Source organism: Lipophrys pholis (genome assembly GCF_963383615.2).
Source record: "Lipophrys pholis genome assembly, chromosome: 23".
Taxonomy (NCBI): domain Eukaryota; kingdom Metazoa; phylum Chordata; class Actinopteri; order Blenniiformes; family Blenniidae; genus Lipophrys; species Lipophrys pholis.
Genome location: NC_137645.1, coordinates 8,561,134 through 8,584,804, shown reverse-complemented (window position 1 = coordinate 8,584,804; position 23,671 = coordinate 8,561,134). Strand labels below are relative to the sequence as shown.

The following is a 23,671-nucleotide window of genomic DNA, read 5'->3' as shown; positions in this document are numbered from 1 at the left end:
GTTGTTTTTTTTTTTCAAAAATGTACATTTTAAACTCGACCTCTATCCGACTGCCGTGCGAACGTGATCGGACCCAACGGGTTCGGGCCCCACAGCGCCGTAGACGCCGGTGACAGACGTAAATATGGATGACACGCCGGTCAGCACCAGGGTTGCCAGATATGACTCACTGTTTCCAGCCCAAACAATAAAAGACCAGCCCAAATCTAGAACTCTTGTTAAAACCCTAAAACTATTAAATGTGTAATACTGACCAAGCCACAAACACACAAATACACAAACATAAAGTTAAAAGGTAAGAGAGCTTGGCTCCCCAATTGGGGGATACCTGCCATATCTGGCAACACAGGTCAGCCGAGCAAAAACAATCCGAATTGGGTCGCATTTCCCTGCAGTGTGAGCGAGGCCTAAGTGACGGGAGGGATTCAGAAACTGCAGATTCTCCCGTACGGGGGGTGGGTGGGGGGGGGGGGGTATCCAACATGCGCTGACGCTCGAGTTCAGAGGTGGACTGGCCAGACGGGTTGGAAAAGCGACAGAACAGACGCGGCGCCTCGAGGCTACAGCAGATCAAGAACTGTTTAGAATGATCGCTCTATTTTTAAACTCTCCAATCTGAAGTTTGGAGGACTGTCGAGGTGGATCATCCACCGCACGGGTCGGTGGACCTGACTCACCGCTATGTATTGACTGAACCTTAAAAAAAAAAAAAAAGAAAACAACCATCCTGACTCAAACGTTTTTTTTTTTTTCTCGTTACCGTCAACACGACAATACAAGCATAAAAGAAACATGCACGCAGTCTCAGGGGTACAATGGTATGGAAATGTTTTATTGTGAGTGACATGTACATCAAAATATCCTTAACTTATCCATGTCTTTGTGTCGTTTTCTTTTCGGGGGAGGGTGGAGCATTTCAAACAAATATGTAACATGGCAGTAAATAATGATGGAACACTCCTTCTGCGAATGTTGACTCAGTAGTATGTCTCTTGTTCCACCCAACCTAGAAACCAAAGGAGACAGGATTAGGGATGTTTCGCCTCACATATCGTTTTTTTATGTCTTTCGCAGACAAAAACCAAGTAGGGATGCACCGATACCAGTATCGGGCTGATACGGCACAGAATACTCGTACTCGTGATACCCGATACAACCCAGCGAGTATTACGTGACATCATGGATCAGCAAGGCTAGCCGTGCTACATGCTACATGTGGAAAGTTGCTAAAGGTTAGTACTCATATTGGTGCTCTGTATCTGCAAGTCGCTATCGGTCAGTACTTGTATCAGTACTCAGTATCGGCAAGTAACAAAATGTTAGTACTTGTATTGGTACTCTGTATCTGCAAGAAGCTAAACATTAGTACTCTTATCGGTGCTACGTATTGGCAAGTATCTGCAAGTCGCCGAAGGTGAGTACTGGTATTGGTATTTGGTATCGGCAAAAACATCAAGGTTAGTACTCGTATTGATATTTGGTATCGGCCAGTAGCTAAAGGTTAGTACTGGTATTGGTACTTGGTATCTGCAAATAGCTGAAGGTTAGTACTGGTATTGGTATTTGGTATCGGAAAGAAACTCAGGGTTAGTACTCGTATTGATACTCGGTATAGGCCAGTTGCTAAAGGTTAGTACTCGTACTGGTATCGGTGCCTCCCTAAATCCAAGAGAATGGTATGGCTGCAGCCTTGATGACATCATCCCTCGCGTGCAGTGATTTAAAGAAGTAAGACGCCGTGAGCTTCAGGGACATTTTCATCTGTCGTGAGCCGATGATCTCATCAATGAGGCCGTTTATAATCTCGCTCGAGGAGGAGCGACTCAACGGGGCGGGTGACGCAGGTGGTCGTCCACATGGTCTTCTGTACCGCCGCGCGTGAAGCCGTGGGAGAAGTCGGTCAAGCCCGGTACAAACGCGCTCGTCACCGTCTGATCTGCTCACCTGAGCTCGAGGTGTTATTCACCGTGCTCGCTGATCTGTGCCGCGGGGCTCAGGTGCCAGCGGAGGCACTAAACTGTAAACGGGCCCCGCTGGTTCACGCTCAGCTCCGTGGGTGGAACGAGGCATGAACCAAACGGTTCTGGGTTGAGGGTGCAAAATCCCCACCGGGGGCCCCGTGCCATCTGGCCCTGCTCACTGGTCTGTGGCGGCGGTAACTGACACGAGCGTGAGAGGGGGAGGGGAGCGGTGTGTGTGTGTGTGTGTGTGTGTGTGTGTGTGTGTGTGTGTGTGTGGTGTGTGTGTGTGTATGTATGAATTCACTCGAATGGATCTATTTGGAAGCATCATTCGCTTCAAGCATGAACTTGAGGACAGACGAGGACAGTGTGTGGACGTCTTACCGCCTGGGTTGCGTCTGAGGATGTATCTTCTGCCTTCATCATAGAGGAAGATGAGGAGGGAGTAGGGGAAGGCACAGAACCACCAACATGGCCTGAGGAGAGAGAGAGCGAGCGAGCGCGAGAGAGAGAGAGAGAGAGAGAGAGAGAGAGAGAGAGAGAGAGAGAGAGAGAGAGAGTGAGACTGAGTTGGCAACTGGCATCAAGGTTGCTGAAACTTCACGGAAGTCCACGAAACGTCCAAGATGACGTTTTGGACGAATACAATCCGTACGAATTTTTGGAATCCAGGTGACGAATTTTAATGGTTATTTCTCATGTTGATAAAAAATGATGTTACTGCAGGTTAAATTACACTGCGGGACAATATTGGTGCGCGATGACTCGTGATGATCCGCCGCCGTCTCGCCTCGTTCACATTTTTCGATCGGTGCGACCCATTCCCCCCCAAAAAAACGTGATTTACAGTTCGAGGCTGTAATCGTCTTGGCAATTGGAAATAAAATACAGAGAGAGAAACAAGAGAGAGGTAGGTGGACAGGAGAGGCCAGAGTTAATTAGACATCAGCAGACACCAGGAAAGAGAGAGAGAGAGAGAGAGAGAGAGAGAGAGAGAGAGAGAGAGAGAGAGGGAGTGGGCGGGCGATTAAGGGTGAAGAAGCCGAGAGGAAAACGAAGTGAAGAGATGAGAGACGAGCGGAGACGAAAAGGAAAAGGAGGAGCGGAGGAAGACGCGGAACAACAAAGTGGACTGACCTAAATCTCATCAAGGGAAACTCTGACTGGCAACAAACCTGAGATTTTTATTTATTTTGAAAAAATTTTTTTTTTTGATATAAGGAGGCGTCCCGACACGCGTTTCACTCACTTGAGAGGGAACATTCTGAGGGCAACGTCCATGCCCGGGCAGTACGACAGGAAAGCGGCGAGCGCCGTCTCCTCAAAGAGTCCGAAGATAAGGATACGGTTCCTGTGAAACAAATAAACACAAAAAAAACATTAAAAAAAAAAACTGCGTATGAAATTGATTTAACCAGAAATCAGCTCAAATAATAAATTAAATAGTAAATATTTTTTTTTAATTTCGTAATAATGTTACAAAATGTGGATTGTTATGATCGTGCACTGTCCGGTGTTTCGGGGTCACTGGTGCCCCTGTTAACTGGTGACTCCTGCCACGAGCCGTCAGCGGCAGCTGATGTTAAAACAAGACAAACAAACACTAGGATACTTTAAACTTTAAAAGAAATGTGGTTAAACGGCGTTCACCAGGAGAGCTGTGAAAAGGGGACGCTGGGGGAAGCCGGTCACCAGTTAACAGGGAAACTAGTTAATCCAAAACACTGCGGCTCGGAGACCTGGGTTGCTCCGTCCACGTTGTTTTTTTAGTTTTTTTAGGCATCTATTTCTGTTTGTGAGCGTTTTTGTTGGCGGGTGAACGAGACGTCACATTTTCCACTCGTCTTAGCTCGCTTGGAACCTCGGTATCGGTACCGCGAATACCTCGTGATACTTTTCCCAAACGTGTACGTACTTCATTCCTTGCTGCAGGATGGAGTTCCTCCTGGTCTTGCAGATGATCAGATCGGCCCACTGGACGATCACGATGCTGGCGAAGAACGCCGTGTGGCAGGTGAACTCTACGATCTTCCTGCGCTCGTATGTCTGCAGGATGGTAAAAAAAAGTGTCCAACAAGTCCAGACTTAACTAAGACCTTAGACGCTGTCGCACAAATCGGGACTCACCCACTGCTGGCCGTAACTGTCTTCCAGGTCATTTACGTATTTGTCGTCCCAGAGCATTCGGATCCCCAGCAGGTCCATGGGGAGGAAACCGTTTTCAGCCAGGATGACAAAATATGTGAAGAAGCCAGCCGTGGCCTGCATCATGCCTGACGAGAGGAAAATAGCAGGAGTTGTTTATTCGGTCAACCAGATACACGATGCAACCAAAACAAGAAAAGGGGAAACCCCTGGTCTCACCAATCGACAGGTATCCCTGGAGGTATTTCCTTACCGATCTGTCCGTAGGCGATGCTGATGAGCCTCTCGTTCACCAGCTTGTCCGTTTTGGGGTTTCGCGGCTGCCTCTTCATGATGTCGCTCTCGGCCGCTTCGTAAGCCAGGGAGATAGCGGGCACCTGGCGGGAGGGGGGGGGGGGGGGGGGGGGGCGCACGCGTCAACAGAGACCAATCACAAAGTCGGAGAAGTTTCAAAAAGATCCGAATCCCTCACCATGTCGGTTCCCAGGTCGATACAGAGGATGGTGACGGTTCCCAGGGGGAGGGGGATGTTGGCGATGATGAAGAGGAGGAAGGGGGAGATCTCGGGGATGTTGCTGGTCAGAGTGTAGGCGATGGACTTCTTCAGGTTGTCGAAGATCAGACGACCTGGACACAGTAGCGTTAGCATCTGGAGGAGCCAATCCGGCGTTTCCGAGAAACGAAACTTTGATTTTCACCTTCTTCCACGCCGGTAACGATTGAGGCGAAGTTGTCGTCCAGCAGGATCATGTCGGCGGCCTGTTTGGAGACGTCGGATCCGGCGATACCCATGGCAACGCCGATGTCGGCTTTCTTCAGAGCGGGGGAGTCGTTCACGCCGTCGCCCGTCACGGCCACGATGGCTCCCTGTCAAAAGAAAGTGGTTTGAGGACGTCCACATGGAACCGGACCAAATGTTTCGGCCACGTTACTCGGCGGCGGACCTGTCTCTGGCAACCTTCCACGATGATCAGCTTCTGCTGGGGTGAGGTTCTGGCGAACACGATCTCAGTGTGGTACTTCAGCACGTCATCCAGGAGCTCCGGCGACATTTCTTTCAGCTCGCCGCCGTGGACGACACAGGCCTTAGCATCCCTGGAAAGGATATCGCAGGACAACGGCGGTGATTCCACGTTGTATTTTTGAGGTCTGGGCGTAAGAGCCGAGGGTAGGGCACTGACCTTGGGTTGACCTCTGACACTGGAACGTTAAGGCGCGCGGCGATGTCTTCAACGGTCTCGTTGCCTTCAGAGATGATTCCCACACCTTTAGCAATCGCCTTGGCAGTGATGGGATGATCACCTGTGACCATGATGACCTGAAAGGGAAATGGTGAGACTGAGTGACAGGAAACAACGGGGGCCGCTTATCCATCGATATGGAAGATTGCCGTACCTTGATTCCGGCACTCCGGCATTTGCCGACGGCGTCAGGCACGGCGGCGCGAGGAGGGTCGATCATGGACATGAGGCCGATGAAACACAGCTTCTCGGTGGGGAAGTTCACTTCTTCAGTGTCAAAAGCGAAGCCCTCTGGGAACTGATCGTCGGGCAGGTGGAATTGGCAGAAACCTGAATAAGACAAGACGTGGTCAGCCGGGAAATTTAAAGAAGTCTTTCGTCGGGCCGAGTCGCTATCCAAGCAAGAAGTCCCGCCGTACCCAGCACTCTCTCTCCGAGTCCTCCCAGCTCCACGTATGCGTTCTGGAAAGCGTCCTTCATCTCCTCATCCAGAGGCTGCTCTTTTCCTTGGAGCATGATGGTGGAGCAGCGGTCCAGAATCCTCTCTGGGGCTCCTTTCATCACCAGCAGATGCTTCGTTTCTCCGGGGGTGGAATTCTTATGGATAGAGAGCTGTGGGGAAACAAAGAGTTTGGGTCTGTCATGTAGGTACATGGCCACCAGAGGGCCTCTCTTTGCAACGACACTGAGCTTGCCGCACGGTGATGCATGCGTGGGAGCTCATTTAGATTTACCTGGTATTTGTTGGTGGAATTGAAAGGGATCTCTGAAATCTTGTTGTACTGGTCCCTGATGCCGGAGACGGATCCACAGCACAGTTCGATACACTTCAGCAGGGCAGCTTCGGACGCGTCGCCGGCCACATCTCTCTGTGGAGTTCAAGAAACAACGCAGAGTTTGGTCAATGAAATCATGTCAACAAAGAGTGTCGTCCCTCATCATGTTGAGTGGCTTTTATAAAGACTTGTACTACAGAGCGGCTGGATGTTCTTGGATCGCGGGGAGCTTCAGTCACCGCGCCTCATGATTAATTTGTGTCCGTCATCGAATTCAACTGTTTTCATTGAGGGACAAAAGACCCTAGAAAGTAATTAGCTCTGTGTTTTGTTTACACCCAGAGAGCAGGAACACCAAAGGCTGATGTTACCAACAAGCCATGAATTATTGAAACTCTTTTGAGAGGACGAATTAGAGCAAAACGTTCGGTGCTTTTGTCGGGAAACTCATTTCACCTTCAGAATGGGCACGTTGCTCTGCTCCGCCAGGAAGACGGCGCGGTTGCAGAGTCCGGCGATCCTGGCCAGGGCGGCCCACGTGGCCGAGCTCCGGTCGAAGGACGTCCCGCTCTGGTTCTCGGTGGTGTCGGCCTCGTGGATCTGGTTGTCGAACCACATGTGGGCCACGGTCATCCGGTTCTGGGTCAGGGTGCCGGTCTTGTCGGAGCAGATGGTGGAGGTGGAGCCCAGCGTCTCCACGGCTTCCAGGTTCTTCACCAGGCAGTTCTTCTTGGCCATACGCTTGGCGGTCAGGGTCAGACACACCTAGAGACGTGACAGCGCGTCAATACTCGGCACAAGCTCTGCAACCAGGGTTTCTCTTCAAGAAGCAGGACTCACGGTGACGGTCGCCAGGAGACCCTCGGGCACGTTGGCGACGATGATACCGATGAGGAAGATGACGGCCTCCAGCCATCCGTACCCGAGGATGAGGGAGAGGATGAAGAAGGAAACCCCCAAGAAGACGGCCACTCCGGTGATGATGTGGATGAAATGTTCGATTTCCTTGGCGATGGGAGTTTTCCCGGTGTCCAGACTGGAAGCCAGGGTGGCGATACGGCCCATGACGGTGTGGTCTCCAGTGTTGATGACAACTCCTTTGGCAGCACCTGGATTTGGAAGAGTAGATTATTGGGAGATTATTTCTTGTACCATTGTACTTTTACAACTGTATCGGGTCAATTCCCCAAAACACCACTTTTCGTCACCACTTGTTCCGCACCTTCAACACAGTTGGTGGAAAAGAAAACAATATTCCTGGTCTCCAGAGGGTTGTCATTGGAGAAGTCGGGAGTACGAGTCTGAGGCTCGGATTCACCGGTCAGGGAGGAGTTGTCCACCTGAGAGAGGAAGACGAAACGACACAAAGGGAAAGACTGAGAAACTGGAACCCTGAGCCAAAGCACATTTTGAAAGAGTGAAGTTTTCAAGAGTGCCAGACCTTGCAGCCGTGAGCGGAGATGATTCTCAGATCAGCGGGGATCCGGTCGCCTCCCTTCACCTCCACCAAATCTCCCACCACCACCTCCTCGGCGTTGATGCTCTTCTTCTCGCCGTCGCGGATGACCAGCGCTTGCTGCGAAACCGAAGGTCAAACGTTGACATTACTGAACGCTTTTGGGTTCGGGAGGTCAGACGACGAATGGACGAATGTGTCATAAGTTACTCCTCAGCCTTGTGCAACATGCTCTGGTATTTGTCACAATTTCAACATGCGGTGAACTCGAGGTGGACGTTCTGTAGAGAGAGGACCGTTCAGGGTTTGGAGATCTCACCTGGGGGACCAGGTTCTTGAAGGATTCCATGATCTTGGAGCTCTTGGCCTCTTGGTAGTAGGAGAAGCAGCCGGTGATGATGACGACGGCGGAAAGCACGACGCCCAGGTACAACTACAGTATAAGAGAAGTTAGCTTTTCTTTTCAGGGGGAGCGGTCTTTTTTTTTTTTTTTATTAACATTTAGGCCCCGTTTTTCAAGACAACTTTTTAAATGAAAATGCATTTTAGTTTCAGAAACGTTTGGAAAACGATGTCAATTTACACAAATAGGCATAAATGCTTAAAAAGTTGTAGTGAGCATTCCAGGCCACAAGGTGGAGGTGTTGGTTGTTTTGGTGATGCAACCACACGGACATTTGTATGGACAGACGGCAAGGTCAGATTGTTATGAGGGTGACTGTCATCTATAGAAACGACCAGAGAGTCATGACACTCTGGAGAAAAAACATTGTTGTTATTGGGAGTCATTTCCAAAAAGTTGCATTTCTCCCCATTTAGATGGAGACAGATTTGGAGCGTTTTCAAAAAGTTGCGTTCATCCCCATTTTTATGGAGACAATGCCAGAGCATTTTCAAAAAGTACCACATAGCACATTGGGAGCCATTTTTTAAGAGTTGAGTTTTCCCCCTGCTTCCATGGAGACAGAGCAATTTTTCAAAGTTGCATTTTCCCCAATTTCCACGGTGACAGAGTCGGAGCCATTTTCAAAAATTTGGATTTCCCCCATTTCCACGGAGTCAGAACAAACTCAGAAAGCGGTGTTTTCCCTGGTTTCTATGGTGACAGAGTAGGAGTGTTTTCAAAAAGTTGTGCATTCCCCCGTTTCCATGGAGACAGAGCAATCTCAAAAAGCTGCCTTTCCCCCACTTTCCATTGAGACGGAGTCGGAGGATTTTCAAAAAGTTGCACTTCCCCCCATTTCACATGACAACAGAGAGCCATTTTCAAAAAGTTGCACCAACCACCTTTGCCCCCCCCCAAGAAACACTTGGAAACGGGGCCACATGCATACTCACGTTGTCATTTGCGGGTTCGTCTTCGGCGGCGGCCTGGATACCGTACGCCAGGAAGCAGAGGAGGGCGCCGATCCACAGCAGCATGGAGAAGCCGCCAAACAGCTGGAAGAGGAGAACGCCGAGGTTACGAGGTTGAGGTTTTTGAAAAAAGCTCTTCCAAAAAGCTCCTTCAACACGGGACTTTCACCTGTCGGCAGAACTTGACCCACTCGGGCGTGGTCGGGGGAGGGGTGAGGGCGTTGGGGCCGTCCCTGGCCAGGATCTCCTTTGCTCTGGAGGAGGAGAGACCCTAGGAAACAAACAGAGGGAAGCGCCTTTTCACAATCAACCGCCGTTTCAGGCTGACGAATGTGGCGCCGCTCTCGTAAACCGAGACAAACCAGCGGAGCCAGTTCCCATACCTGCTTTCTCCGTCTGGCTCCGCGGCTGGATAAACAGTCTGATTCGGTAAACAGGAACGCTGCCATTAGCTGGATTAAAGCGAAAAGCACCCGGCACAGGAAGGAGCGTTTTTCGTAATCCTACAATTACACCCTCGCCTTTTTCTCCCAGGAGATTCAATTAGACCGAGGAAAACACAACTTTTGTAGAGTCCTCGCTTAAATGTTCTATTTGTCTGACGGCTTATGGGTAATTCAGTGTTTTGGTGTTTTGATCGACCGAATGACGCGTTCAGATCTTCAGGCTGTTTTTCACTCGTCCGCGTCCCGCCTTCCCGGGCTCGCCACTTTGAAAAGGCCAATTTTTTTTGCGTTTTTATTTTGGAAAAGTTTCACGTTTCCGTGAAAACATATTTTTTTGTGTTATCTTTTTTCATGGAAAAGTTTCACGCGACAATGCTTGACGTAGAAATGCATAATTTTTGGCTTTTTAATTTAGGAAATGTTTCACGTTTCAAGTGAAAATTCATTGATCTAGTAACACGTGTGTTGTTTTATCTTTTACTTGCAAAATTGTATTAACGCAACAATGTGTCAAGTGAAAACGCGTAATTGTTATAATAGTTGTCATAATAGTTTCACGTTCCCGCACCCATGTTTTAAAAAAAAAACATTGGATACTTTTTGCGTTTTTATTTTGGAAAAGTTTCACGTTCACGTGCCCATGTTTTAAAAAACACAACGGATACTTTTTGCGTTTTCGTTTTGAAAAAGTTTCACGCGATAATGCTTGAAGTAGCAATGCATCATTTTTTGCTTTTTAATTTAGGAAAAGTTTCACGTTTCAAGTGAAAATTCATTGATCTAGTAACACGTGTGTTGTTTTATCATGTACTTGCATTTTTGTTTTGGAAACAAAATTGTATTTACGCAACAATTATTCAAGTGAAAACGCGTAATTGTTATAATAGTTGTCATAATAGTTTCACGTTCCCGCACCCATGTTTTAAAAAAAAAACATTGGATACTTTTTGCGTTTTTATTTTGGAAAAGTTACACGTTCACGCGCCCGTGTTTTAAAAAACACAACGGATACTTTTTGCGTTTTCGTTTTGGAAAAGTTTCACGTTCACCAAGTTTCACCGCTACCATGTTTTAAAAAGAAAAAAAACTGATACTTTTTGCGTTTTCATTTTGGAAAACTTTCACCTTCACGCTACCATGTTTTCAAAAAAAAAAAAACAACGGATACTTTTTGCGTTTTCGTTTTGGAAAAGTTTCACGTTCACGCTATACCATGTTTGAAGTGACAAAGCATAATATTTTGGTTTTCGCTTCAGGGGAGTTTCACGTCTCCGCAACAATGTGAAAAGTGAAAAAAAACTTTTGTGTTCACCTAACAGTGTTTCACGTAACAATTCGTAGTTTTGCATCGTCGTTTAGGAAAGAAATATAAAAAAATTTTTTGGTTAATTTCACAGATTAAGTTGAATTAACTTCTTTTTTCTCAGCGTTCACATCTGCTTTTACTTCAGTGTATAGAAAGTGTATCTGAAGTTCTTTTGACAAGAATACCTGGATAACCCCCCCCCCCCGTCCTCCACCATGTTGGTACGGTCAATAGGACCAGTGTTCCTGTGTGAATGTATAAAGCCTTTGTTTTGGGCCAAACTTCCACAGATCGGATTTCAGCACATAATCAGCATCAGTCAAGCATTTGGCCGCTGTGTGGGTTGGAATGGGTTGTGTAAATGACATTCGGTGTGTGTGTGTGTGTGTGTGTGTGTGTGTGTGTGTTTGCAGTTTTATGAAGGCCAAAGGGGCAAACTGTGCAGCCGTCGTTTATAGAAAATTAAATAGCCAGAAATGACAAAAAGCAGCGTGACGGTCGATTCAAACGGCACAAGAGTTTTTTTTTGAAACAAGCTCAACTGGATTTAATCTCATTTTTTTCAAGAAGCAATTTGAGAAAATTTGCATTTCGAGCATTAGCCAGGATTAATGAAGTCCCCCAATATGCCTGTATTTCATTATATCCAAGAAATTGCCCAGTAGAAAGTGTATTTGAAATTTATTTTTACCAAATTAACCTTGAAATTAAATTTTTTTGTATTGATTATAAGAAGAAAATTCTCTTTTTTTTAATGGTTTCAAGTGAAAAAATTTTTTTTAAATTAATTGGCTGTTTGGAATCTGACCTTTTAAAAACAAAAAAAAAACTTTTGTGTGCTTTTACCCCTCCATACTTTGTACTGTATCAAACCTTCCCTTCGCCTCTGGGCTTATCTGCCTTATGTGGCCAGTTTTCCCAAAGTTTGCGTCACACGTGAGGACAGAGAGGTGGCGCTCACCCTCGACAGGTCGGTTCCGTATTTCCTGTGGAGTTCATCCAAGGTTAACTTGTGATCGTCCTGCGGAGAGAGAGAGAGAGAGAGAGAGAGAGAGAGAGAGAGAGAGAGAGAGAGAGAGAGAGAGAGAGAGAGAGAGAGAGAGAGAGAGATTTTTTTAAAATTTTGCCCACATTTCACCAAATATCCCACTCCCACTTTTAAAAAAAAATTTTTATCAAATGTTTTTCAAATTATGCAGACTCGAGCGTGACACATCCCGCGTAAATTCTTCTTGCGCTCGACACGGCGCCACATGAAAGGCGTATCGTGTGCGTCGACGTGGAAATCCGACACGTCTTCGGGCCGGCGACCCGATCGGACACCCAGATGACCAAATTAGCCGTAACACCGTCGGAGTGTACCGTGCCGGACATGGCTCCCGGCGTGAGCCCGCTTGAAAGACGTTTTTATTTGGAAAAGTTTCACGTTTCCGAGACGTTTCAACTGGAAACGCATAATTTTTTTTTTTTACATTTTTGGTTTTTCGAAAAGTTTCATGTTTTACGCATTTGGTAAAAGTTTTGTGTTCACACGACAACGTTTCAAGTGAAAACACAGCTTTTTTTTTTAAAGAAAAGTTTTGCGTTTTACACAATGTTCCTCGTGAAAAAGCAGCATTTTGGCGCGTTCGTTTCTGAAAAGTTTCACCTTCACACGACAACGTTTCAAGCAAACTTGCCTCGTTTTGGTGGGTTTTATTTTAATGTTTCGGAAAAGTTTGGGCTTCAAGTGAAGGGCTTTCAGAAAAGTTTCACATTAAAGCGACGACATTTCAAGTGAAAACGCATCGTTTTAATTTAGGAATCGTTTTGCGTTTTTGCTTTTGAAGAGTTTCGCATTTCTGCAACGTTCCAAGTGAAAACACATTATCCTGCGTTTTCGTTCCGGAAAGGTTTTGCATTTACACGACAAAATTGCATGAGAAATCATCGTTTCTTTTGTGCTTTTGTTTTGGAAAGCTGTTGCGCTCACACGAGCGTTTCAAGAAGAAAAAACGTTTTGCGTTCACGCGACAACGCTTGAAATAAAAACGCACCGTTTTTGATTTTGGAAAAGTTTCGCGTTCACGCGACAGAAGTCATCGTTTCACGGGCTTTTGTTTTGGAAAGCTGTTGCGTTTACCCGAGTTTTTTTGCGTTTTCATTTTGGAAAAGTTTCGCGTTTCCGCAACAACGTTTCGAGTGAAAACGCATCGTTTTCGTTTCGGAAAAGTCTCGCTTTTCCACAACTGGAGGCCGCCATTGTTGTCACTGTCCATCTACTGAGCATGTGCAGAAGAACTAAAAATGTGTTCACGGGGCGCTTCCAGAAAGTTTTCCTCCTTAATCGGCCGGACGCTTCCACCCGGACCAAGACGTTTGGACTCGATCCGCCGCGGGATTATTTCTCAAACTGAACTTTGACGCGTCGGTAAATTACTTTATAATCATTAACAAATCCGCCGCCATCACTCCTGTTTCGCCCTCCGATTATTCTTTAACTACGGAAATAAGAGCGTTTGCAATCTGCTTCAACTTTTTTTTTTTTTTTTTCGTCATCTCACCGTGACGACGGGTGTTGACCTTTCCCGCGACACATGAAAGTCGGCACCGCGGCCCGTTAATCGCGGTAAATGATATGCTGAGTCGGAGTGGATCGGCGATACGGTTGCCACGGCAACCAGGTGTCCTTCGACGACGGACTTTGAGACGTAGTTAAGATGCCCGGAGGACATTAATGGTTAATACCTCACCGAGGTGTCACTTTTACTGCCTAATGACCCGCTGGGTGACTTTTCGTAATAGATTTCGGCTCCGTTTCAAAGAAACGCGCCGCGGGTTGAAGTCCCGATTGACGATGGAGCATAAATTGCGACGCCGCAGTCGAGCGACGCGGTTTGACCTTGTGAAAGTCGGACGAAAATTCAACGTTTTTGCGAAATATCTTGAAATCGGCAGAAATTAATTGTCGAAAAATTCATCGGATTTGTCGGCGGACGGTTAGTTTGACGACACGGGTTCCGAGTTCCCGTGACCTTTGTGAAGGACATCCCCCCCCCCCGACCCCCCAAGACGAGCCAAGAAATTTTTTAACAAAAGCAACAACAAAACACTTAAATAGACGAACGCTTCCTGCATGAATTTGTCATCTCCCCCATTTTTTTTTGCCATTGAACCTCGCTGACCTTGGGAAATGACCTCAGCCTCAAAAAAAAAAAAAAAAAAATGCTGACACAGCAGGAAATTATCTACATTATCTACATGCATGCGGATCTCGTGGTGCTTTTATTGTGACGACTGCGGCGTCTGAACAGCCGACGTTTCGTGCGCGCTTTGGAAAGCGATTCCAGATAAGCACGGCTTGGTAAGGTAATTACAGCCGTGCCGTTCCTTAATAACATGCGCCGGGGTCGCCGAGTCAGCAGTAATCTTTGCGGGGGAACACAGACGGCCGCATGTCATGTGACCAAAGCAAAACAGGGTCCGGACTGAATCGCGAGGAGACGGCGGCGTCTCGCCCGGACCTGCCGGCCGCGGTCGCACACTCACCAGGTCCACCTCTTTCTTCAGGTCGTCCATGTCCTTGTCCCCCTTCCCCTTCCCCTTCCCCTTCTTGGCTTTCTTGTCGCCGCCGTCCGACGTCGCCGCCAGCTTGTACTCATCTTTCCCTCTCTGGAAGTGGAGAAAGGGAAGGGAAAAAAAAAGGAGAAAATGAACAGCTTCCTCTTTTCTTTTCTTTTTAAGGGCTTTGAACCTTTTCAGAGCGAGCGCACTGGGAAAACTGTTAATCATTCAAAGTGTTCACAGATGTGGCACACAAAGTTTTTAGTTTTAAAAAAAACAGTAAGTTGTTGACCAAGTCTGACAGCTTTTTAAAAAAAAAAAGAAAAAAGAAAAGAAAGAGAACAGCCGTAATACTCCAAAGGGAAAAAAATAAAAAGTTGCAGTACTTACTCCCAGCCCCATGGTTGCAACTGCAAGTCTGGGATCAGTCAATCCAATTGTGTTTTTTAAATTGAAACTACTCCGCCTCTCTCTCTCTCTCGCTCTCTCTCTCTCTCTCTCTCTCGCTCTCTCGCTCTCTGCCTGGTGACTTCCTCTAACTCCCCCAGAGAAGAGAAGAACAGCCCGCTTCACATTGACATACCTTTATACCGACTCTTGACCTACCTGTTGCTTCTAAGGGGGGGGGGAAAGGGGGAGGAGTTAATGGGGGAGGTGAGGGGAGGGGGGGTGGACCTGGACAGGTGTGAGTGGTAAAGTTAAAGGTAGAATGGGGGCGGGGGGTCGGGGGTGGGGGTATAAATAACGAAGGAGGAGTCTTGCTCCACTTCCCCGTTTTGTTCTCGCCGCTTCCTCTCTTTTCTAAACTCTCTCGTCTGTTCTAGTCTCTCCGCTCAGGCGTCTTACTTTGAAAAGATCAAAGGAACAGGTAAACGAGTGACACTTTAAAAAAAAGAAAAAGAGAGAGAGAGAGAGAAGTCGTTATCTGATCCAACAACAAGAAAAAAAAAAAAGGGAGGCCGGAGCAAACTGTAGCTGTTAGTTCGAGATAACGTGTGGAATGCGGAGAGGGGGGGGGGTAATCCGCCGAGCCTGCCGGCGTCGCACTCGCAGCCCGAGGTCAACGTGCCACACAGAACCCTGCCTTGTGAGCGACTGAGCCAAAAAAACAACTCTTCACCGCAATTTAGAAAAAAAAAACAAAAAAAAAACAAAACACAGAATAAAGATTTCGACCAAAACAAAAAACGTTTGTGCCGACTGCGGTGACTGGGGGGGGGGGGGGGGGGGGGGGGGGGGGGGGCAAAGGTGGATTTAATTGGCGCGGCCGATAAGAGAATCAAAATCCGCCGCCGTCAAGTTTAGCGCGACTTCTACGCAAGGTGCCCTTGAGCAAAGTGACCTCCCGCGTCGCTGGGGAGGTGAAGACAAGTCGTGACGCAAGGACAGGAATGACCCCGACTTCCCCTTCATTGGGACTCTCCGGGTGGGGGTGGGGTGGGTGGGGGTGGGGGTGGAGGTGGGGGTGGGGGTGGGGGTGTTTGTAGTAAACTGCTGACTGTTTGTAGTCACTCAACTATGCAGGGAGGAGGAGGAGGAGGGGTGGGAATGGGTAGAGAGAAGCAGTAAAAGGGAGGGGGGGAGGGTGGAGGGGGGAGGGTGGACGGGGGGGGGGGGTCGCAATAATAGTCAATGAGAATTTTTTTTTAAAAACACCCTGAGATCAAATTCTGACAATATATTTATATATAGTTATTAAAATTAAAGTTAATACCAGCTGTTTCTCCTCATATAAACAGCTACAAAGGTACAAAAGTTTTTGAAAACGCAACTTTTTAAACTTGCGCCACCTCAGTCTTGGTCAAAATGGGAGGGGGGGTTTTGGAAAACACTCTGACTTCATGGAAATGGGGGGAAAATGCAACTTTTTAAAAAGGCTCAGACGCCAATCTTCATGGAAATAGGGGTAAATGCAATTTTTTGGAAAAGCAACTTTTTGAAATTGCTCGGAAAATCCGTCTACATGGAAATGGGGGTAAATGCAACTTTTTAAAATTGCTTCAATTCAGTCTCAATCAAAATGGGAGGGAAAACACAACTTTTTGAAACCACGCCAACGCCATGGAAATGGGGGGAAAAATGCAACTTTTTGAAAATGCTTGAACTCAGTCGGCGGTCAAAATGAGAGGGAAAACACAACTTTTTGAAACCACACCAACTCCATGGAAATAGGGGGAGGGGGGTGAAATGCAACTTTTTGAAAATGCTCGGACTCTGGTCTTCATGGAAATTGGGGGGAAATGCACGCGTATGGAAAAAGTAGAGTGTGAACCTCTTCTGTAAAAGCCTCGCGCACGAGCCAGCCTGGTGGTGTGCGCGACTCAATTTTCTCCCGGTGGTATTCCGACGGTGATGTAAGAGATTGAGGAAAAGGAGACAGACGGGAAAAGCCTTGAGGGGCCACTCCAACGCAAAGTCAAATAAAAACCTATTTCCTCCCAGAACCCATTGGAGAACGACTTTGTACTGTAAAGTCCTACCATGCAGTAGCAACACGCCATTAATATACTCCCGGGTCTTTGAAGTGCAACACGTCTGGTGACCACTCCCTTTTAATTCAAACACGCCGAGAGTCTGTGTTTACACTCTCCTTCAATGGGGATTTGTACTTGAGTCGGTTTAAGTCTTTGGGAAATTCACCTCCCACGCTGAAACAGTCATTCAGTCGGCGACGAAAACCCAAACAGAGTTGGAGTGGCTCCCCCGGGGGTTTTAAATGGTGGAGGAAGAGGAGGAGGAGGAGGAGGAGGTGTCGTCTCTGTTCACTCCAATGTGTAAAAGCGGCACAAAGCTAACAGAGGTTAACATAACAAAGACAGACGCCAACGTCAATGTTTAGGACGTCGACAAATAAGAAACATCCCAAGAAAGAGGTGAAACACGGATGTGACTTTGCATTGTGTTTTCAAAAAGTTGCTTTTTCAAAAAGTTGCATATACCCCCATGTCCATGTAAACGGAGTTGCATTTTCCAAAAGTTGCATTTTCCAACATTTCCATTGAGTCAGAGTGTTTTCAAAGATGTTCCCCCTATTTTGACTAAGATTGAAGCATTTTTTTTAAAAGTTGCATTTTCCCATGATTCCATGGAGTCGGAGTGTTTTCAAAAAGTTACGTTTTCCCCAATCTCGACGGCGACTGAGTTGGAGCATTTTCTAAAAGTTGCTTTCCCCAAATTTCCATGGAGACGGAATCAGGGCCTTTTCAAAATACTTCCACCTTAGTATCTGTTTTCAAAATGTTGTCCTTCCCTCCCATTTCTATGGAGATCGAATTAGAACTATTTTTTTTTTAAAGTTGCATTTTCCCCCCATTTCCATGGAAACGGAGATGGGCTAGGCCCAGTTGTCACATAAACGAAGCCCCCCCCCCCCCCCGGTGAGAGTTTTCCGTCTTCGCTTTGAAATTGTTGTCGTATAAACGGGGCCTGGAACCCTCATGGCCGCCAGCGTCCCAAGGAGACGCTGCGGTCCGGCGTGGTCCTCTTGTTTAGCCCCAAACAAAGTTGTACTGTACATAAACAACGCGGGAGATGTTAAAAAAAAAAACGTGGCCTTTGGAATGCGGCTGTAGTAGCCGGCACAGGGTAGCAATAGTAATGTTATCAGGGGAAACACAAGGTGGACGCTTTTTAAAAAAAAAAAAAAAAAAAAAAGGCACACTGTGGGTTTGACTTCGTTTGGGACGGAACGGTCCCAGGAAGCCCGTTGTAAATGTTTCACCGCGCTGCCGGTTGCCCTTGTCAATCTCGAACTTTGGACCGAGAGTGACGGAGTGACGCTTAATGATCAAACCTCGTCTTTTGTCTTTTTTGTTTTTCCAGTCGTTACCGTTTAGCGGGAGTCCGCCACTAATTGACCAGAGAAGAAGGAGAAGGGACAGACAGTGTCTTTCTAAACAAATAAAACGACGGTTCAACTGCTTGAGTTTCCGTTTGACGTCCTGACCCTGACAACGATCCGAAGCTTATCTGCTCTGGGAAGAGTAAACACGACTGGGTCCGCCCGATGTGGGCTCCGGCGTCGTCGCTGTGGAACCCTTTATTCGGCAGAACGCGAATAGCGGCGAGAACGGAGGACGGGGGGGGGGGGGGGGGGGGGGGGGACGGACGGACGCAACGTTTCCCAGTAAAACAAAGATCCACAAATAAAGTCCCGCCGCGTTCGCCCGTGGTAGCTAGGCTAGTTAGCTCGCGGCTAATGGGTATCCACAGACAACCCGCGAGAGGTCGTCTCTAAAAGGAACCGGGACCGAGGGTTTTTGAATAAAGGGACCAGAGATCTCTCGTTAGCGCCGGCTCAGACTTCAAAGTCCTCTGGTTTACGACCGTTTGGACAGTTGCGTTGGCGGCGAGGCTTTCGGTCGGGGGAGGATTTGCCTGGCTGGGTCATTCCTCGTCCTTCGGAGGGGCCTGGACACACAAGGATTTATTGTTTTCCAAAGGGGAGGACGATCACAAGACCTCGCGGTGACAAGTCTGCTAGAATGTTTCCCGGCTGAAACAGTTGGTAAAACTTCAGTAGGGACAAAAAGTATCCAGATAAGACTCCGGCATTAGGAGTCATAGTCGATGATACTTCGCCACTGTACCGTGGCATCAACCGCCCGCGTTCAACTCACGAAAATCAGGGTTCCTACTTGTAAAATGAGCCTTTTATTTATAGAAAATGACCCGACGTGACTTTTATTGAGTCTAATTCATGACGAAATGCCAGAAAACGTCATTTCCTGCTGTAAATAAAGTTGCAACCCGTGAAGAAGCCGGGAAAATACTGTTTTTGGAATATGTGCCAACTTCGTCGTCATGGAAACGGGTTAAAAAAAATGCAGCAGTTTTGAAAACGTGCATGGTCAAATGGCCATGGAAATGGGTGATCACGCAACTTTTCGAAAGCGCTCCGACGCCGCCGTCACGGAAACGGGTGAAAAGGCAACTTTCACTCTGACTCCGTCGACATATAAAGAAGTAGTGCTCTGTGTAAAAGCAACTTTTTTGGAAATGCTCCGACTAAATTTCTGTGGGCATGGGGAAAAGGTAACTTTTTGAAAATGTACATTTCTAAAAATCTCAACTTTTTCAACATGACACTTTTTGAAAATGCAACTTTTTGAAAACGCTCCCAGTCCATCTCCAGGGAAACAGGGAGAAGACCACTTTTTTTGAAAATGCAACTTTTTGAAAATGCTCTAACTCCATCTCCGGCGAAACAGGGAGAAGGCGATTTATAAATTTTTTTTTTGAAAACGATGTGTACGTTTTCAGTCTGTTACCATGTAAACGTGAAACTTGTCTGAAACCCAAAAAAATGCAAAAATAATGTGTTTTCACTTGGAACGTCATGTAAACGGGATCTAAGAGAAAGAAACGGCACGCGTGTTGTTTTTAGTACTTAAAAAAAAAAAAAAGTGTTTCGGGGGGGATTTTTCCCACTGAATCCAGTTTTCTAACCGACTCTCCTCCTGCAGTCACTGCAAGTTTTATGAAGCAGGAAAACCACAAAGAATGCGATGTCCTCTCTGGGAGCGTCAAACCCAGAGTCCACCAATTTGGAGAGACTGAAGCCGTCGAGCAACCGGAGGATGGGAATGCTGTCGGACCGGAATACTGTCGGACCAGAATACTGTCGGACCGGAATACTGTCGGACCGGAATAACTCCCAACGCGTACTCACGACACGTCGGAGACGTGCAATACTGGGTTTTTCTACGCCGTGAAACTTGTGTCAAATCAAGCTGCATGGAACCGACAGTGACAAGAAAAAAAAATAAATCCCCCATTTTCACAAGTGAGGAGGAGGAGGACTTTGAGCACTGGCGCCACATGTCCGACAAGCGGAAAAGAATCTAAAATTGGGGTACGCGTGTTGCTCTCAAACTAAACCTGCGGTGCCACGGTATCGTCAGCCATCTCTTAGATCTCTGTGTCGAGTCCCGATCCTCTGGAAGACATGTCAAAAAGAAGATATGAGGGGACCACAAAACAACAACAACAACAAAACATGGTGTTCATTTCCCTCGACTGGCGAGGATGACAAGTACAGAATCGGCACAAGATCTACTTCCTCCTCGTTCTATCTGCCTCGTCAGATAAAGGAAGTGGCGTTACTAAATGCCAGCGAGCTATTTATGGTCATCGCCCGGGAAAAAAAAACCTGCTCGCTGTGAACCGACAGGTTTATCAGTACATCTTTATCTAGTGTTTCCTTTGGGAATTCTTGAACAGACGCAGTGTAACAGATAAAAAAAAAAAAAAAGAAAAGTTTGAAGCTCACGACTCAAACACATTGTATCTAGTTTGTTATCTAACCTTGGGTTTGTTCCGGGTAGGAGGTCTAAACGCATGACGCAAAAACAACAATCCAGCCGTTAGAAAACGTTTTTTTTTTTTTTTTAATGGTTGGATCTTTTATTCCGCGGACAATAACTGGAATCGGATTTTTAGGAGCGTTGTGGTACCCGAGACTGGTTTTGGTCTCAAAATCACATTTTCAAGGACTTGGTCTTGGAATGCTTTGGTCTTGGAGTTGACTCCGAAAATTTCTTGGTCTTGGCGATTCTCTGGCCTTGGTCTTGGCTTGGTATAGGCGCCTTATGGTCTTGGTCTTGGAATGCTCTGGTCTTGGTATAGGCGCCTTAAAGTCTCGGTCTTGACTTAGTCTTGGAATGCTCTGGTCCTGGTAAGGCCCCTTAAAGTCTCGGTCTTGACTTGGTCTTAGAATGCTCTGGCTTTGGTCTTGGCTTGGTATAGGCCCTTTTAAATTCTTGGTCTTGTCTTGGTCTTGGAATGCTCTGGTCTCGGTCTTGGCTTGGTATAGACACCTTAAAGTCTCGGTCTTGGAATGCTCTGGTCTTGGTATAGGCCCTGTTAAAGTCTTGGTCTTGACTTGGTCTTGGATTGCTCTGGTCTCGGTCTTTGCTTAGCATCGGCCCATTAAAGTCTTCGTACTGTCTTGGCCTTAACTCAGTCTTGTCACCCGTAAGTCTCAATCTTGAGACCTTCTAGTCTGGGTCTAAACTCTTGAGCCGGCCTCCAAATTCTTGGTCTTGACTCCTGAAAGTCTTGGTCTTGGTCTCGACTGAGTCTCGGGGTTACAACACTGCCAGATCCATTGTTTGAAATGCTACAATGTCATAAGAACTTCCTGTCAGGATGAAACCATGTTGACTTTTTGTGATAACAGCGATTTGACTATGAAGCAACCTCGTCCCCGTATCAGGACGACGGGCGGTCCCTCCGACGCGTCTCACTCCCACAACGAGGCCGATGAGGGAAAGCGTGATCGGTTCACGCACGGAGGGAGAAGCAGCGTTCACGTGCACCCTCTACTTTCCACACATCCGAGGTGGTTCGTGTGAGTCTCTCAGAGGCTCTGTCAACACCAGACCAAATTATCTTTTTTTTTTTTTCTTCTCACCCTGGCGTTCTAAAAATAAAAGAATCCCCGTCCACACGTCACTATGAACGCGGCTCAACACGATGCCTAGGGGCATGTAGTACATATGCCAGGCCTTTTGGGGGCGCTGTGACTCGGCAAATACACCCAAAAAACGCAGAAGTAGACACGGAGCACATAGACTTGTATGTAACTCTGAGTTATATCGGTCCGGAATTCTGTTTTTTTTCCCACGAAATTAAAAGCTTGTGAACAAGCAGACGACGATTCCGCCGCGTGACCGTCGGCGAACTCGCCCGCGACCTCGCCGCCGTACACACATTGCGGCGTGTGTGTGTGCGTAAGCTGCGGGAGACGGGCCGAGCCGAGACAGTGGCTCTTTGTTGCCGTTGCCAGATTTTTCCGGATCAGCCAGACCGGCGGTGGCCCACGCTCGCTCCCGTCTGCCCTCGTCACTGGTTCCCCCGCGCCTCCGTCTGAGACGGAGGTGAGAGTATCTCTGCATCAGCCGACACCCAGAACCCGCTTTAGAACCCAACAAAGTGGAATCCTCAAGATGTAGCAGATGAACCTGATGTGCCTGAGGCGAAACAGTTGCACTCACTCTCTCTCTTATACTCCCCCCACTCATCCTCATTCCTCTAATTGCAGCCGTTAATCCCTCAGATTATGTGTCGATGTGTGTGTGGTCTGAATGAGCGATGTAGAGATTCAGCGGTGGCGGTGGGGGGACGAGGGTGGTGGTGGTGGTGGTGGTGGGGAGGGATTACATGATCGTTATCATCATCGCACGCGTTGCAGCTGACAAGAATCCCAAATCCTATTTACTCCCCCGGCGACACGCACGAGGAATGTGACGCGGCAGCTCGCCAAGCCGCACGGGCCAAACGGCGCGGTGCTTACCTCACGCCGTCATACGTGTTGGGTTTTTTTTTTTTTTGGGAGCTGGAGAAGTTGGTAGAAAAGTGTTCTCTGACTGATCTCCATCTTAATTCAGAGTTTCAATATTTTTAAAAAAGTCGCTTAAATCTAGTGGCGTCGTCAAGAATGCCTGAACCGAGACCTTAAAAGGCCAAGACTAGGATAAGACTAAGACTAGAGCATTCCTAGTCCAAGACAAGACCAAGACTTTAAGGGGCCAAGACCAGTCAAGACCAAGACCAGATCATCCCAAGACAAAGACTTTAAGGGGTCGAGACCGAGGCAAGACCAAGACAAGACCAAAGACTTCAAGGGGCCAAGGCCAGTCAAGACCAATACCAGATCATCCCAAGGCCAAGACTTTGAGGGGCCTAAACCAAGGCGAGACAAGACCAGAGCATGTCAAGACTTTAAAAGGGTCTAGACCGAGTCAAGACCAAGACTTTAAGGGGCCAAGTCGATTCAAGACCAAGACCAGATCATCCCAAGTCCAAGACTTTGAGGGCCTGAGACTGAGACAAGATCAATACAAGATCAAGACTTTCAGAGCTTGAGAATGAGTCAAGCACAAGATGTTGAAAATGTGCTCTGTGGTACTACAACACTCGCTCCTCGCTACTGATTTACAAACCAAGACCAAGTTAAGACCCAAGACCGAGACCAAGATGGTAAACGGACTTAATTTCTACACCACTTTCAACTGCGTGAGCAGCCCCAAAGCGCTTTACTTTGTTGATCACCTTCCCCCAATCACACACCAATGGAGGCCATGTAAAGGCGTACCCACCCACCCCCCCCCCCCCCCCCCCCCCCCCCCGCCCCACAATGGGCGCAGTTTTGGGGTTCAACGTCTTGCTTAAGGACACTTCGGCAAATATGGTCAAGACCGGTGGAGAAGACCACAAACACCAGCTCCCCGGCTACTGAATCAGCGGCACCTGAAAAGAAAACCACGTATAATTGGCTGGAAACGAACTTTGCGGTAAACGAAAAATGGAATCCGCCTCAAGTTCTAGATCTTCAAGCTCTATAGAAAAGATGTGAATCATTTACTCAGTGGTGAATAGACGCTGCCAAAACAGTCCGACGTGTGAAAATGTGACAACATGACTTATGAATGAGTCACT

The 23,671-nt window shown here is 47.4% G+C and overlaps 1 protein-coding gene across 3 annotated transcripts; it reads right to left on the bottom strand.

Moving 5' to 3' along the window:
* Window positions 1–811: 811 nt before the first annotated feature.
* Window positions 812–14,825, bottom strand: LOC308127811 (sodium/potassium-transporting ATPase subunit alpha-1). 3 transcript variants are annotated; one of them, XM_080493144.1, is made up of 23 exons: window positions 14,621–14,825; window positions 14,216–14,338; window positions 11,649–11,708; window positions 9,105–9,206; window positions 8,918–9,019; window positions 7,899–8,012; window positions 7,565–7,699; window positions 7,346–7,463; window positions 6,964–7,232; window positions 6,580–6,888; window positions 6,082–6,216; window positions 5,767–5,959; window positions 5,502–5,677; window positions 5,288–5,424; window positions 5,051–5,201; window positions 4,805–4,973; window positions 4,579–4,733; window positions 4,360–4,483; window positions 4,089–4,234; window positions 3,877–4,007; window positions 3,211–3,312; window positions 2,346–2,437; window positions 812–1,006 (listed from the first exon to the last, which is right to left on the bottom strand). In XM_080493144.1, exons 1-23 carry the CDS (start codon window positions 14,630–14,632, stop codon window positions 978–980), a joined length of 3,084 nt encoding a protein of 1,027 aa, XP_080349270.1. In that variant the 5' UTR covers window positions 14,633–14,825; the 3' UTR covers window positions 812–977. The 3 variants fall into 3 exon arrangements, with proteins under 3 accessions (XP_080349270.1, XP_080349271.1, XP_080349272.1); XM_080493145.1 differs by lacking the exons at window positions 6,964–7,232; window positions 7,346–7,463; window positions 7,565–7,699; window positions 7,899–8,012; window positions 8,918–9,019 and having other exon boundaries at window positions 6,580–6,643; window positions 9,189–9,206; window positions 14,621–14,650; XM_080493146.1 differs by lacking the exons at window positions 6,964–7,232; window positions 7,346–7,463; window positions 7,565–7,699; ... (1 more) ...; window positions 8,918–9,019; window positions 9,105–9,206 and having other exon boundaries at window positions 6,580–6,643; window positions 11,624–11,708; window positions 14,621–14,811.
* Window positions 14,826–23,671: the final 8,846 nt, after the last annotated feature.